The 15,025-nt window shown below is 35.9% G+C and overlaps 1 protein-coding gene across 16 annotated transcripts in view; it reads right to left on the bottom strand.

Annotated features, from left to right (window-relative positions):
* Positions 1 to 15,025, bottom strand: part of OSBPL9 (oxysterol binding protein like 9) — a 166,060-nt gene that overhangs the window by 36,313 nt on the left and 114,722 nt on the right. For 7 of the 16 annotated variants that reach the window (XM_050802915.1, XM_050802924.1, XM_050802991.1 and 4 more), the window contains 4 exons: positions 7,562 to 7,657; positions 6,416 to 6,463; positions 4,758 to 4,787; positions 2,942 to 2,992 (listed from right to left, as the gene is read on the bottom strand). In XM_050802915.1, the coding sequence (XP_050658872.1) occupies positions 2,942 to 2,992; positions 4,758 to 4,787; positions 6,416 to 6,463; positions 7,562 to 7,657 (225 nt within the window). The other 9 variants (XM_050802887.1, XM_050802905.1, XM_050802946.1 and 6 more) reach the window with 5 other exon arrangements.

The following is a 15,025-nucleotide window of genomic DNA, read 5'->3' as shown; positions in this document are numbered from 1 at the left end:
TGATTAAATTTACCTAAAGATTAGTTTATAGGGATGGTCATCACAGCACATCAGAGAGGTGGCTAAGTAAAAAAAAAAATCACACATATAGTGAAAATACTAAACCATGCAACCATTAAAAGTAATGCATTAAAAAAATCACTCAGTAATTCAGTTATTTATCAGGCACCTCCTATATGGTAAGCAACTGTAGGTACTGAGGATACAATGGGGTTATGGACTGAATGTTTGTGTCCCTTCCCAAATTCCTATGTTGAAGCCCTAACCCCAAAGGTAGCTATATTTGGAGATGAGACCTCTACAGAAGTAACTAAAGTTAACTGGGATCATAAGGATGGGGCCTCGATTCAATAAGATTAGTGTCCTTGTAAGAAGAGACACCAAACAGTTTGCTATCTCATATGTGCATGCTCCCTCTCTCTGTGCATACTCACCACGGAAAGACTATGTGAAGACATGGCTATTTACATGCCAAGAGAAGAGTCCTCATCTGAAACTGAACAGGCCAGAATGTTGATCTTGGACTTCTGGCTTCCAGAACAGTGAGAAAATAAACTTCTGTTTTTTAAGCCACCCAGTCTATGGGGTTTTGTTATGGCAGCCCATGCAGACTAATGTAAGTGGTAAGACGAGCAAAGTCTTCACCAAGATTGTACTCTAGGGTAGACGGCCAATAAAAAGATAAACAAACAAATATATCACGTAAACCTGACGAGTGATATAAGGCCACGAAGAAAAAGAAACCAGTGGGAGGTATAGATTATTTTAGATACAGGAGTCAGGAAAAGTCTTTCCAAAGATGTTCCTTGTGGTAAAAACCTGAATAAAGTGAGACAGTGAGCCTGGTGGAAATCTGTGGGAAATGCCCATCATGTGGAGGGAAAACCAAGTAAAAATTCCTCAAGCGGGGGTTGGGGGGAAGCTTGTCTTGCCTGAGAAAAAGAAATGAGCCAATGTTACTGGAATGGTGTGACCAAGGGTAGGAGACAGGTTAAGAGGGCAGTGAACGTAAGTAATTTCTATTTCTTTACAAATGAGATGGAAAATATCAGGGGTATTTGAGCTGGCAAGTGACATGGTCTCATGTACATTTAAATTGAGTTTAAAGATATAAACAGAGTCCATATACGGTACAAATATAATTGAGGATTGTATTTGTACATAAGAAGCCTTAACAACAATAACACTTCCTTCTGGAATAAATAAAAGGCCAAATTTCATTTACGTGATCCAAGTTACCCATTGCGAAGAACCCTAAAACGTAGTTTTATTAAGCTGGGCTAACACAGACAGGTAGCAAGTACAAATTACACTAAAAATGTTTTTGATGAGTGGCTAAACAGTGAACTACTGAAATAGGCTAGGCTAACCTACTGTACAACTATCTAAAGTCCTGAATGATTTTCAGAGATCACCCAAACTAGCCTAAACACTGTATTAGCTCCTTTGCTTCCCCAATCTTCAAGAGAAGGCAGTATGGATTCCCTAAAATATCTAGTCTCTCAGGGCATGGTGTAGTTTACTGGTTATCTACAGGTAAACTTTTGGATAACTGTAGGTGCTTCTACTCACCTATGTAATTCCAGAGCCAAGAAAAACTAAAATAAAAACCTTATCTCTTTTGTGCCACCAATCCTATCTTCCCTTCTGCTTGGCTTTGGAATATACTATGATCTACAACAGGAAATGAAAAATTTAGACACATACATAGGAAATCTAGGTATCGCTAACATCAAGAAACAGAACATAAGCCCTAAGTTCTGACACTTTATGTATAATATATTGGGCTGGGTTTGGTAGCTCACGCCTGTAATCTCAGCACTTTGGGAGGCCAGGAGTTCAGACCAGCCTGGGCAACATGGTGAAACCCTGTCTCTACCAAAAATATAAGAATTAGCCAGGTGTGGTGGTGCATGCCTGTAACCTCAGCTACTCAGGAGGCTGAGGCATGAGAATCAGTTGAACCCAGGAGGCAGAGGTTGCAGTGAGCCGAGATTATGCCACTGCACTCCAGCCTGGGCAATAGAGCAAGACTCCGTCTCGAAAAATAAAAAATATATTTTAAATCTGGCCTCAAAAGAAAATGACATTGCCCCATTTAATTTACAAGCTAAATATCCTTACTGTCCAAACACAAATGGATTGTCCTATGCTATTGTGTCATTAACAATAGTAGGTTAAAAATCTCTATGATTTGGCAAACAAACATATGCAACTGAAGTAGTAAAAGAGATGAGTAATTATAAACTCATTCAAACAACATTTCTCAACTTGGCTGCAGAGCTGGTCACCCACCCCTTGCTGGAAATAAAGGCATGTAGTGAAGTAGAAATATTTTTTAAAATTCCTATTCTCAAACAATAATATTCTTATTTCAGAAAATCTCAGGCAATAAAATATATATATTTAGGTTGAATACACCAAAATTTTTCAGAAAAAGAGACAACATATATGAAATTTTTAATCCACAATAATTCAAAATATATTGTTTCATGAATAAAGAACAATTAAAATCCACTAATATAGTTCACGACCAGAAAAAAATCTGTAATAATTTTTAAAAATATATCTCTATTATATTCTTCATTATGGACAATAACTGTAAGAACTTACTTCTCTATTTTCTAAGAAAAACTTTTTTTGTGGAAGCTTTTGTAAAATATGTCCCTGTTCCAAGCAGTGATAATGGATAAAATGGAAGGAAGGGGTGAGTCATTCAAACATGCTCCCCTCCTTCCCAGCTACCAGAAATGACATTACCAGAAATAGTAGCTAAGATAACATCCAAACACAATAGTTGTTCCATAGTATAAGCTCACAATACAGTTTAATGTAGAAAGGTACTATGTCTCAGATCTGAGTTTTTTCACTATTAAAGAAAAATGTCTTTTTAATTTTTGAACTCCATACATAAAGGTAATTGAAAGTAAAATTTACTTACTTTGGCAATCTGCAGCAACACAATGCAGTGTTTAATTGATTCTACCATGCTCTATAAAAACAAAACACTGATTTTAGGATCTTGGCTCAAATAAAATGGATATATAATATTAAAGCTTAAAATATAAAAATCAGTTCAAATGTATAGTGTTTAAGTCTATACTACACGAGAAATATCCTCTTTGGATCTAGTGGGTTCTAGTGTGCTGATAATGTCAAATGAAGTTATTCATTAGCAGTTCTATGAATTTTAACAAATGCCACAAATTGTTAATTTATACCAAATAATATATATTTTTTTCTTTTTTCTTTTTTAAGAGACAAGGTCTCACTATGCTGATCAGGCCTGATAGCAGTGGCTATTCACAAGCATGATTATCGCACACTACAGCCTCAAACTCATGGGCTCAAGCGATCCCGCTGCCTCAGCCTCCCGAGTAGCTGGCACTACATGCACATGCCACCGTGCCTGGCTCCAAATGGTTTTTCAACACTTCAAACAGAAAGACATACGAATCTGATTAACTTCCAGATTCTTACATCAACAGCAGCAACCCTAAGAAATCTACCTAAGAAGTTGATGGGCTGGGTATGGTGATTCACACCTGTAATCCCACTGCTTTGGCAGGCCAAGGAAGGAGGATCGCTTGAGGCTAGGAGACCAGCCTGGGCAACATAGCAAAATCCCATCTCTACAAAAGATTAAAATAAAAATCAACCGTGCGTGGTGGCATGTGCCTACAGCCCTAGGCTGACGCAGAAGGACTGTCTGAGCCCAAGAGTTCGAAGCTGCAGTGAGCTATGACTGCACCATTGTACTTCAGCCTGGATGACACAGCAAGACCCCTGTTTCTTTAAAAAAAAAAAAAAAAAAAAAAAAAAAAAAAAAAAAGACTTTGATGGAAGTATGAAGAATAAAGGATCCTGTCAAAACACTGGTGAATCAAATTATTATTTTGCCTGTTTTAAAATTTTGAGCAAGCTACACATCTCATTAGTAGCCCATTATATAATGTCAGAAGTCCACTCTATCAGAAAACTTGAATTACAATATATTTTAATAAGAAAGAAGCCAGTTGCAGTCGCTCATGCCTACAATCCCATCACTTTTTTTTTTTTTTTTTTTTTTTTTTTTGAGACAGAGTTTCGTTCTTTTTGCCCAGGCTGAAGTGCAATGGTGCGATCTCAACTCACCGCAACCTCTGGCTCCCAGGTTCAAGCAATTCTCCTGTCTCAGCCTCCAGAGTAGCTGGGATTACAGTCATAAGCCACCACGTCCAGCGAATTTTGTATTTTTAGTAGAGACAGGGTTTCTCTATGTTGGTCAGGCTGGTCTGGATCTCCCGACTTCCGGTGATCCATCCACCTCGGCCTCCCAAAGTGCTGGGATTACAGGCGTGAGCCACCATGCCCGGCCAATCCCGCCACTTTTGAAGGCTGAGGCAGGAGGATTGTTTAAGCCCAGGAGTTGAGACCCGGACAACATAGTAAAACCCTGTCTTAAGAATCAAAGAAATTAATTTTTAAAAAATATGAAATAATATATCCATTGTGCATGGATGACACGTTTTATCCAAGGTTTCAGACAAGACCAGAAACAGGTAAATGGTACATGAAGTCAATTTCAATTAAGGAGCTTATTCTATTAGCATTATTTTAAATTCCTTTAGAAAATAATCAATGCTTAAGCACCCCTTTATAAATTCATAAAAACTAACATTTCAATTGCTGTCATCAATAGTGGCAGCTTAAAATAGAAATAACATTTTAAAACATTTTCTAATGCAAAGTCAGAGTGTATCAAATATATAACTTACATTTGTTGTCTCTTTGAGAGTTTCAATTTTCTGTGAAAAATAGTAAGTTTAAACAGAAATAATCAGAAGGACAAAGAAGCACAGTTGCTTTTTACTGGCTAGTCATTTAAAGAATTTTACCAAAATGTACTCATTCTAAGTGAGTACAAACAAGTTGGAAAGGGAGTACTTTTTGTTATATTTTGTTTTTTATCTAAATCAATTATTTGTATAAAAATTCCAGACATTTTATGAATTATATACCCTCTTTAATAAAATTCATGTGATTCAATTTAAGGTTTGTAAGAATAATATAAAACATTCTTATTCCTGGTTGAGCATGGTGGCTCGAGCCAGTAATCCCAGCATTTTGGGAGGCCGAGGAGGGAGGATCATGAAGTCAGGAGATCGAGAACCATCCTGGCCAACATGGTAAAACCCCATCTCTACTAAAAATACAAAAAAATTAGCCGGGCGTGCTGGCGGGCACCTGTAGTCCCAGATACTCAGGAGGCTGAGGCAGCAGAATGGCGTGAATCTGGGAGGCAGAGCTTGCAGTGAGCCAAGGTCATGCCACTGCACTCCAGTCTGGGTGACAGAGCAAGACTCCGTCTCAAAACAAAACAAACAACAACAACAACAACAAAAAAATTCTTATTCCTTACCTGAAAACAAGTTTTGGTTTTTCTACGAATTTCACTTATTTTGAAATCACATTTATCTTTCCTAAGTTGTTTTAAAATGACATGGAACTAAATCCCAAAACTAAGAATGAAAGGTGAGTTAGAACATGAGTTACTATTAACAGGTATAAAAGAGCCAAATGCAAGGCTATATAGTCAACAGAAAAGCAAAAAAAGAAATATAGCCAAGGAGGGGAAAAATGTTAATTAGAAAAAAGACAATATGCAAACTACAAAGTGGCTGTCAGAAATGCAAGTGGGGGACAATAAAGAACCATAATTAAACCCATAATTAAAACATGATTTGTTTCTTCATATATGGCTTTTTATTTATTCTGAATATTCTTGCTGGTTGGTTTATTGGTATCTGAAGTGACCATATGTAAATATAATAACTTTCTACCTTCAACATATGATACAGGAAAAGGAAATAACTTACTCCTAGGAATATAATACAGAAAAGGTATTATATTAAAACTCTAGGTTGGGTGTGGTGGCTCACACCTGTAATCACAGCACTTTGAGAGGCCGAGGTGGGTGGATCACCTGAGGTCAGGAGTTTGAAACCAGCCTGGCCAACATGGTGAAACCCCGTCTCTACTAAAAATAAAAAAATTGGCCAGGTGTGGCGCATGCCTGTAATCCCAACTACTTGGGAGGCTGAGACAGGAGAATCGTTTTAACCCAGAAGGTGGATGCTGCAACGAGCTGAGATCGTGCCACTGCACTCCAGCCTGGGCAACAGAGCAAGACTCTGTCTCAAAATGAAACAAAACAAAACAACTCCCACAACTCTGTACATTATCCTTTTGTTTACTTAAGAAACCATAATAGAAATTTATCAGAAAAGTGCCCTTGAGGTCCATATGGCAGTAATACTATAGTAGGTCAATAATATTATTATAATAAGTAAAAACACACTAAGGTACTTAGTCTTCTCCAAAAGGCTGTGGAATTTACAATTTTTAACGTCAAAATCATGGTTATGGAAGTTACCTTTCTCTGTTCATCTTCTTTGCAGTTTTGAAGCTTGTCATCAAAGAGCTACAAGATTTTTAAAAATGGTTATAGTATCAAGTCACTTTACTACACCGTGTATATTTACTAAACACAGAAAAGCAAACATTAGTTCTTAAATACATTTCGTCCAGGGATGATTTATATGTTATTTTCAAGACAACATGTATTTTTTTTCAAGGCACTCAATCGAAGTCAAATTCTACTGTATCAAATTCTATCATATGAAATCATTTTAACTGGTCAAGATCAATCACTCTGGAAGAATTATAACCAAAAGAAAACAGACGACTTTTAAGAAATTGAACTATCAATTCAAACTTGAAGTTTTTTCCGCTTTGTTTTCGAAGTTTATCAACAGTCCTTTTCCTAGCACCTCTGCTTTTAATTAATTTTAAGTAGGAACTGAAGGAGACAATTCATTTCAGTAATGATAAAGGAGGTAGAAAAATCACTTCCCCATATTCCATCTCCCTCAAATTAAAAAAGCATTAGAAATTGAGCTGCTAGGCAGGGCACGGTGACTCACGCCTGTAATCCCAGCACTTTGGGAGACCGAGGCAGGCGGATCACGAGGTCAGGAGTTCGAGACCAGCCTGGCCAATATGGTGAAACCCTGTCTCTACTAAAAATATAAAAATTAGCCAGGCGTGGTGGCAGGCACCTGTAATCCCAGATACTCAGGAGGTTGAGGCAGAAGAATTGCTTGAACCCGGGAGGCGGAGGTTGCAGTGAGCCGAGATCATGCCACTACATTTCAGCCTGGGTGACAGAAAGAGACTCCATCTCAAAAAACAAACAAAAAAAGAAATTGAGCCACTAAAACACAGTTTCGTGGAAATTTTAAACAGAATATGAACCAAATCTAGAATTTTTTTTTTTCTAATTATGCCTACATATTTACCTTTTTCTTAATGACCAAAAAAGCATTATGTAAATATGCTATTTACTAATATAATTAGAGACAAAGACCTTTGAATAAGTCACCTATCAAGTCTGCTTTAAAAACTGCTGAAGAACCACATGAGGGCTGTAAATTAACATCAAGTAACTGTTTTTACTAAAAAATCAAGCTCAGTAACATTTTCTATTTATATAAATTTAATATACAAATTAATGCCATACCTTTAATTGTTCAATCAAGATTTGTAGGTAAGCGTCAGCTTCTGTAAGTTTCTTATCAAAATCTTGGACACTAGGAACAAATCCTGAATCCAAACCCTAGAGAAAGAGAGAATTTGCAATGAATCTACCAGAACCCAAGCAATGTTTAATAGTACACAAAATACTTCTTCCTTCATACATGAAGACATTTCAAGTTTTAAAATACAGTTCTACTTTGACACAAATAATGGGTCTATTTAAGTGTTAGGTCTATTTAAATAGCGGTACATCAACCTTCCTCATTAACTTGGAACACTGCTTCCCTTCTCATCAATTACACTTGCTGCTGCTCAAATTGGATTTACTCTTCTCTCCAGAATCACTTTCTTATCTCCCCCAAACCCTGTAATTGGCTCCCAATCACCACCAGAACCACAGTAATTTAACAAAGGAACATAAACAAAACCCTCCTATGTTACGTCCTATTTTCCCCCTTTTCGTTCACTTCATTCCTCCCTTCCCTAAATGTTAACTTCATATTCTCACTGTTTGGTTCTCCCATTCCTCAACTCACCCCATGATCTCTGAAGTTTTCCTCCCTCCTCCCCTACTAAAGAACGAACCTCTAAATTTTCTCCTCTTCTAAGAAGTGGCCCCTCTCTAAGTGAAAGAAACAACACCTCTCCTAGTCAAGTTTCCTACTCCCTTTCACCCTTGGTGTGAACAGTACACTTAGACAGGGTATAGATGTTTATTTATTTAGAAGGCCTACTTATTTCTCAGTCTAAAAGTGTATCATTTGCATGTCCTACTTTTTGCATACTTAAAGAGTTTAAGCTCCAAGAGCATTGGATTCTTATGTTTTAACTTTAGCCAAAAGAAACCTCTGAGTTCTTAATCATCTCTGACTAAAAAATACATCAATCCCGGGTGTAAAACACAAAACAGTTGGAGACAATATGACAACCACCATGCCACATTTTCATGCCCAGTCATCATACTGTTAAGCAGGGGACTGAGGGTTAGGAACCGCTACCGTAAAAATCCCAACCCAACCACAATACTCTGCACTAAATGGGTAAAATATACTTGATCAACATATTCATCTCACACTTGACTTCCACTCGTCATCTCCTCCCTGCCTTTGCCCAAAGCATGCTGATTATTTTCACATTCTCATTTTAGTAAACTGAAGCCAAAGTTTATTTTATATTACAGCAACACCTGATCTTTGTATACCTTATCATTAAAGCACTTTTACAACCATTATCTCAAAACACCAAATTGAGATGTTATGGTATTATAGAAACAGCAATGGGCTGGCAAATCTGGTTTCTAATTCCAGTGCATTCACTAACACAATATTGTGGCTGTCTAAACCTCGGTTTTCTTACCTGCCAAATATGGACATCCTCCTCCTCCTATTATTAGTACAGCCGCTACTACCTCTACTAAAGACAGCAACTAGTGACACTATCAATTACTACTATTATAGTACTTCTGTTGCTCTCCCCAAACTAAAATTCAAAAATTCGGAACCAAAGAAAAAATAGAATTTAAATAAAAATCTAAGTCCTATTAAGACCACGGGAAAAATCAACTTATCTCATAATTTGTTTTCTTTTTCAAATTCAAAGGTGATAAATATATCTACTTTTTTTTTACATACGTGTCAAGAAACTGTTTGATGATGAGTATTACAAAGCCCCTTCCCAATGAGATGACATGTACAAAAACAAAGTTGAAGAAAAAAAAATCTTAATAAACAATGTATACAAAATCCAGATATATTTATAAAACTGTGTTTACACATCTTCATTTTTAAAGATAACCCAAAGAAGTTCCTGTTAGAGACATTTAAAATATACAGTTTGGTGATAAAAGATATAGAAATGGATAAATACATCATATTTCATAGATATTAGAGTACTGCCCTATCAAAGAAAGGAGTAATTTATTTCCATGTTACTGTGCCACAGAAAAATCAGGACTGTTTGGCTGGTTTTTTGGTTTTGTTTTGTTTCACACAGCAATGTAACATGATTATCAATAATTAAACTATGAAGACACAGCTAAAATCAGCTAAATACATCGTTTTTAGTAAATATTTTAAAAGGTTAATGGCATATTCATAAATGAATAAAAAAGCATCTAAACAAGAGGGGAAAAGTGATATTTAAGTATTTTCACTCTTCTGAATCCATTTAGAATATTGTAAAAATCTAACTAAAACATCCTTTTTTAACAAATAACCGATTAGATTAAAAATTGTCCAGTGACTGAATAGAAACAGATTTAAATTACTGCTATCTGAACCCTACCTAAATCAATTCTTCAGAAACAACCTTTTGATGTTCGTAGAATCATATAAACCTCACCTTGACTCTCTCCTTAGACTTGCCTCTAGATAGTCTTCTACAACCTTCTTTTAACCCTAAACTTCACACTTCACAAGGTCCAAGCCAAAGATCTACTCATCAACCCATTTTTCTTTAGGTAATGTATAGCCAGAGGTTTATAATGACAGTCCCAGAACTGGCCCAATCATCCTTGCATAGTAATGCACAAATTTTTCATGTACTTAAAAGGAAAATCTATGTATACAGTGCCCCATCTGCAACCAATAAAATATCATATAAAATTCATCAACAACACGAACAAGTAGTTAACAAGTGTTTTCTCAAATCTAGTAAAACTAATACTCTAGAAGAAAACACAAGTATGACTTTATATTGTGACTTATAGCATCAGTCACCTAATTCAACCTCCCATTCGCAGAAGTTCTTTTCATAACATCTTTGAAAGTCATCTAGTCTTTTCTTAAGTATCTCATGAGATGAGAAACCCATTACTTCCTAATGTAGATTATTTCATAAAAATTCTCCTGAAGTATTAACTGTTCCTCTTTCTATTCAACATTTACAACACTAAGCCATAACATTTATTCATATTAATCCTTTTTAATGCAGTTTTATTTTTATTTATTTTGTAAGACAGGGTCTTGCTCTGTCACCCAGGCTGGAGTGCAGTGGTGCAATCAGGGCTCACCGCAGCCTAAACCTCCTGAGCTCAAGGAATCCTCCCACCTCAGCCTCCACAGTAGCTGGGACTACAGGCATGTGCCACCAAGTCCAGATAAATTTTTATTTTACTTTTTTGCAAAATAAAATAAAAACTCCCGAGCTCAAGCAATCCTCCCACCTCAGTGTCCTAAAAAGTGCTGAGATTACAAAGTGTGGGCCACTGTGCCTGGCCAAGTTTTAAACAGGACTAAGAATATAGTCCTTTACCGTATTGAGGGTGGTCTGTCTTTGAAAAGAACTGAGAATAGGGCAGATCCTTTCAGACAAGAGTGTGACTTCATACTTCTTACAGTAGCTTTTGAGAACAAGTTGGGAGTCAAGTAGATAAACATTCTAGTACTCTGTATTTGCTCTATCTAACATTTATCACATTTTATCATAATTAAATACCTGAGTGACTTCTCTGAAGGACTAAAACTCCACAAGGGCAGGAACTATGCCATTCATTAATCACTATACCCATCAGGGCCAGCTCAGTGTTAAATGAACACACATGGCGCTGGCTACAGTGACTGGAAATTGCTGATGCCACAACATGGGTCTTCCTCATGACCTCTTTTCCCCGAGATTTCTCTTGCCTTTCTGTTCTCTTTCTCCTATTCTCTACTCCCTCAAGTCTTTTCTCCATGTTGTCTTTCCTTCTCTTTTGTCCAGGTCCTTCAGTAGTAACTGAAGGGATTGTCACATTATTGGCACTCAGGACCAAAGAGGTTGCTGCTCTTTGGTTTATTACACTGATGTGAGCCACAGCTCTAATTAGACGATTCCTGTATGAATTCATTTAAAGTTTAAATTATACACAACAGTTATAGAGAAATAAAGACAAAATGGTCTATGATATAACAAGAAATTAAATTAGAAGAATCTCAATAGAAATTAAACTTCAATCTAATCATAAAATTTAGAAATCTATGTAAAGAAAAACCACTTCTGTGGCGAATATGCTAAAAAAAAAAAATAGTCTCTGGTTTTCAAAAACACTTTATTAATAAAGCTACTGTAGCCTGGGCACAGGGTAAGACCCCGTCGAAAAGAAGGAAGGAAGGAAAGAAGGAAAGAAGGAAGGGAGGGAGGGAGGGAGGGAGGGAGGGAGGGAGGGGGGGGGAGGAGGGGGAAAAGAGGGAAGGGAAGGGCAAGGAAGGGGAAGGGGAAGGGAAGAAAAAAGGGAAGGAAAGATGATAGGAAAGGAGGAAGGAAGGAAGGGAGGGAGAGAGAGAGGGAGAGAGAGAAGGAAGGATGGAAGGAAGGGAGGGAGGGAGGGAGGGAAGAAGGGAAAGAGAGAAAGAAGCAAAACCTAAAGTAGATATATAAAGTCAAGAAGAATAACACATACTTCTATATCATCCAGGATCTATGTATCCAGTTTAACAGAGAGAGAAAGAGAAACATATACATCTGGACCAATTTAAGGGGAGTTTCTAAAATAATGTACCTAGACTTGTAGAAGAATATCAAACTGCCTCAAAATTGTATGTCGGTACTTCCTACTACCTTTCTAATTCTTAAATTAAACAACACTACTTTTTTCAGAAGGAACTTAAAATCTAACAAATGTCAGCAAAATCAATTTTTAATTATTTTAGTTAGGACATTAAACACTATTTATACTTTACACATACACATAACTGCATGTTTTACCCCCATTAAAAGGAGTACTGCTAGAGAAGTCCTTGAAACTGTCTGAAGTACATATAAATTATAGTTGCTTTGGAGAGACACTTCCTTAGTAAAACAATACGAGAGTCAATTCCCGAGGCAGAGTAGGAGCTTTTAAAGGAATTCCTGCTGACAGAGGAAGAATAATGAACAGTGGAGATAAAGGTGAAGTTCTTGAGTCCAGAATCCGGAAATTAAGAAACCTATGGGTGACCTGAGGAACCGAGAATAAGGTAGAACAGGAAGGCTGAGTAACAACGTTGTAAAAAGAAATTCACAAATGACTAATTATTTTCATATCTAATTTTATTTCACAGTGAAAACTTAAAGGATTAAGTGTCCTATAGGCAGTACTTTCTCTTATAGGGCAAAATCTTATATAATAAAATATGTTGTAAAAAGAGAAAAAGAGAATATATTAGAAGTAAATTATTCTTAGTCTCATAGAAAATTCAGAATAACAAGAAAAACAGGTAAGTTATCAGTAGTAGAATTGTAAAATAAAACAACGGCTTAAAAACTTAACAAAGGAAAAACAAAGAACAAGCCTCCTAATGAAAAATAAATGGCATGAATCTGGACAAAAGTAGACTTTTTTTTAAAATTAGCAAAACAAACACCCTATAAGAAAAGTAATGAAAACTTAGCAGGAATGTCATTTTGATTAAAATATGAGAATATTGGAAAGTTTATGTTCACAATTAGCAATTTGAGATGACATGCATCACAGATAAGCTTTCATCCAAAGAAAGAAGTATAGAGCATACTTACAATTCAATCACTTACAATTATTTTTGAAAATTCAAGAACTGGAGAGATACCAGAAGACTGGAAAAAAGCAAGTGTGGTACTGATCTTCCATAAAAGTAAGGAAAAGAGAGAATAGAAAGTTACCATGCTGTGAGTCTAACATCAATAATCAAGTAAAGGAATAATAAGAGAAAAATCTGTAACTACACAGAGGAAAAGTAGGTACATGAGCAGCAAGTGGCAAATTAAAAAAAAAAAAGAGACTATGCCAAACATAATGGCTTTTCTGTTCCTTAGAAATTTAAGTTAGCAAATTAAGTTTTTAGAGAAATGACATTTTGTCTCCCTACCAAAAGTGGGTTTGACGATGAAAAAAAGTATATTAAAGAGACCAGAAATATTAATTATACCATGATTTTATGTGAGGCACACTAATTTGTGATTTCCTTGGATTACTGAAAATTTGGAAACATTTACAATCCCTATTGTCCCTGTGGTTTATCCATTTCTGCTAAGGGAAGAACAGGACTTAGAAGAACAGGGAAGTTCTGGGGTTAAGAATTTCACCTCTTTTAATCCTAAGGAATATTCAACTATCAATTTATTTGTAGTGAAGACTATCAATTCAAAAATATCCATAAAATTGAGCCTAGTATTAAACCTTTCCTTTCACTGTATCTTAGAGAAGTTATTTTCCATTTAAGCCAATGTCTTGATAATCTAAGCCTTCAAATTAGGTTCTCTATTGTCAACATGGTAGCTGTACCTACCTTACCAACTGCTAGGTACCCCAAGAATGTCCTAAAAAATACGGTCTTTTTCTGTAGTGCTAAGTAAGCAGCTCTAACACCATGGATGCACAATGTATACTAAATTTTTCAGAGTATTAAGTACTCTACTAGACACTTTCCAAGCTTTCTCATTTGATCATTGTAATATAGTAAGGTAGACAGATATTAAACCTATTTTATAAGTGCTTATCCAAATCATCCAGCTGAATTTTTTTTTTCAATAGGGATATCAACCTAGTCCTGTAACCAAATCCATTATACTTTTGTATTAAATCACAATGATGTTTAAAAGGAATTAATGACAGAAGGGCACTAAAATGTAATCTAAAAACTGCCTGAAGGCCCTTGACATAGTGGAAACGAGCACGAGCTTTAAGGACTCATACAGTTTTAAATCCTGAATCTGCAACTTTCTAATGAATTACCTGTGTGATGTAGCCAAATTACTTTTTCCACCTCCATTTTCTCATCCATGAGTATAATAATAAACTACTCAAGGTTACTGGAGAGATGAAATGAGTAATACATGTAAAGTAACAGAGTGGTAGGTGTTCTACTTCCCCTTTGTAATCTGGAGCCTTAGATAACCAGGATTCACCACTATATCTCCAGGTCCTTATGTATAGAAGGCCCTCAATGAGTACTGACGGAATAAAAACAAAACAAATGAAAAACTAGATAATACTATAACATACAGGCAATTTTCACAGAGATCTACAATCAAGTAAAGGCTATAAGCATAAGTTAAATTGTATTCAACATCCGTTTTAAAAACAAGCTATAAGTTGATGAACTCCCAAGAAGATAATAGAGAATGGTAATTTAAAAAGGAATGAATAACAGACAAAACAAGTGGTAAAACACAGTATGGAAAACAGACCAGGAAAAATATTCCAATTTGAGATGTTCAGGAAAGCCCTGGGTATTATGACTGAACCACAAAAGGTATATTGTACTTAATTATTACCTTGGTAACAAAGAATCAAACAACATAAATAAAGTTTTTTTTTCATAAAAGAATCTAATTTTTGAACATACGTTAGTGCTTTGAAAAACCAGAACTGCTTTTATCTTTAAATTTACAAAGAAAGATTTATGTGTAATGTTCAGTTTCTGATAAAAAATAAATAACATGAAACAAATCTGAATTGCTCATATATAGTTCTGACAGAAATGAGCTGCTTTACAAACAGGAATCAGGTACA

The sequence above is a fragment of the Macaca thibetana genome, chromosome 1 (assembly GCF_024542745.1).
Source record: "Macaca thibetana thibetana isolate TM-01 chromosome 1, ASM2454274v1, whole genome shotgun sequence".
NCBI classification, from domain to species: domain Eukaryota; kingdom Metazoa; phylum Chordata; class Mammalia; order Primates; family Cercopithecidae; genus Macaca; species Macaca thibetana.
This window is presented reverse-complemented; position numbering and strand designations above follow the sequence as displayed.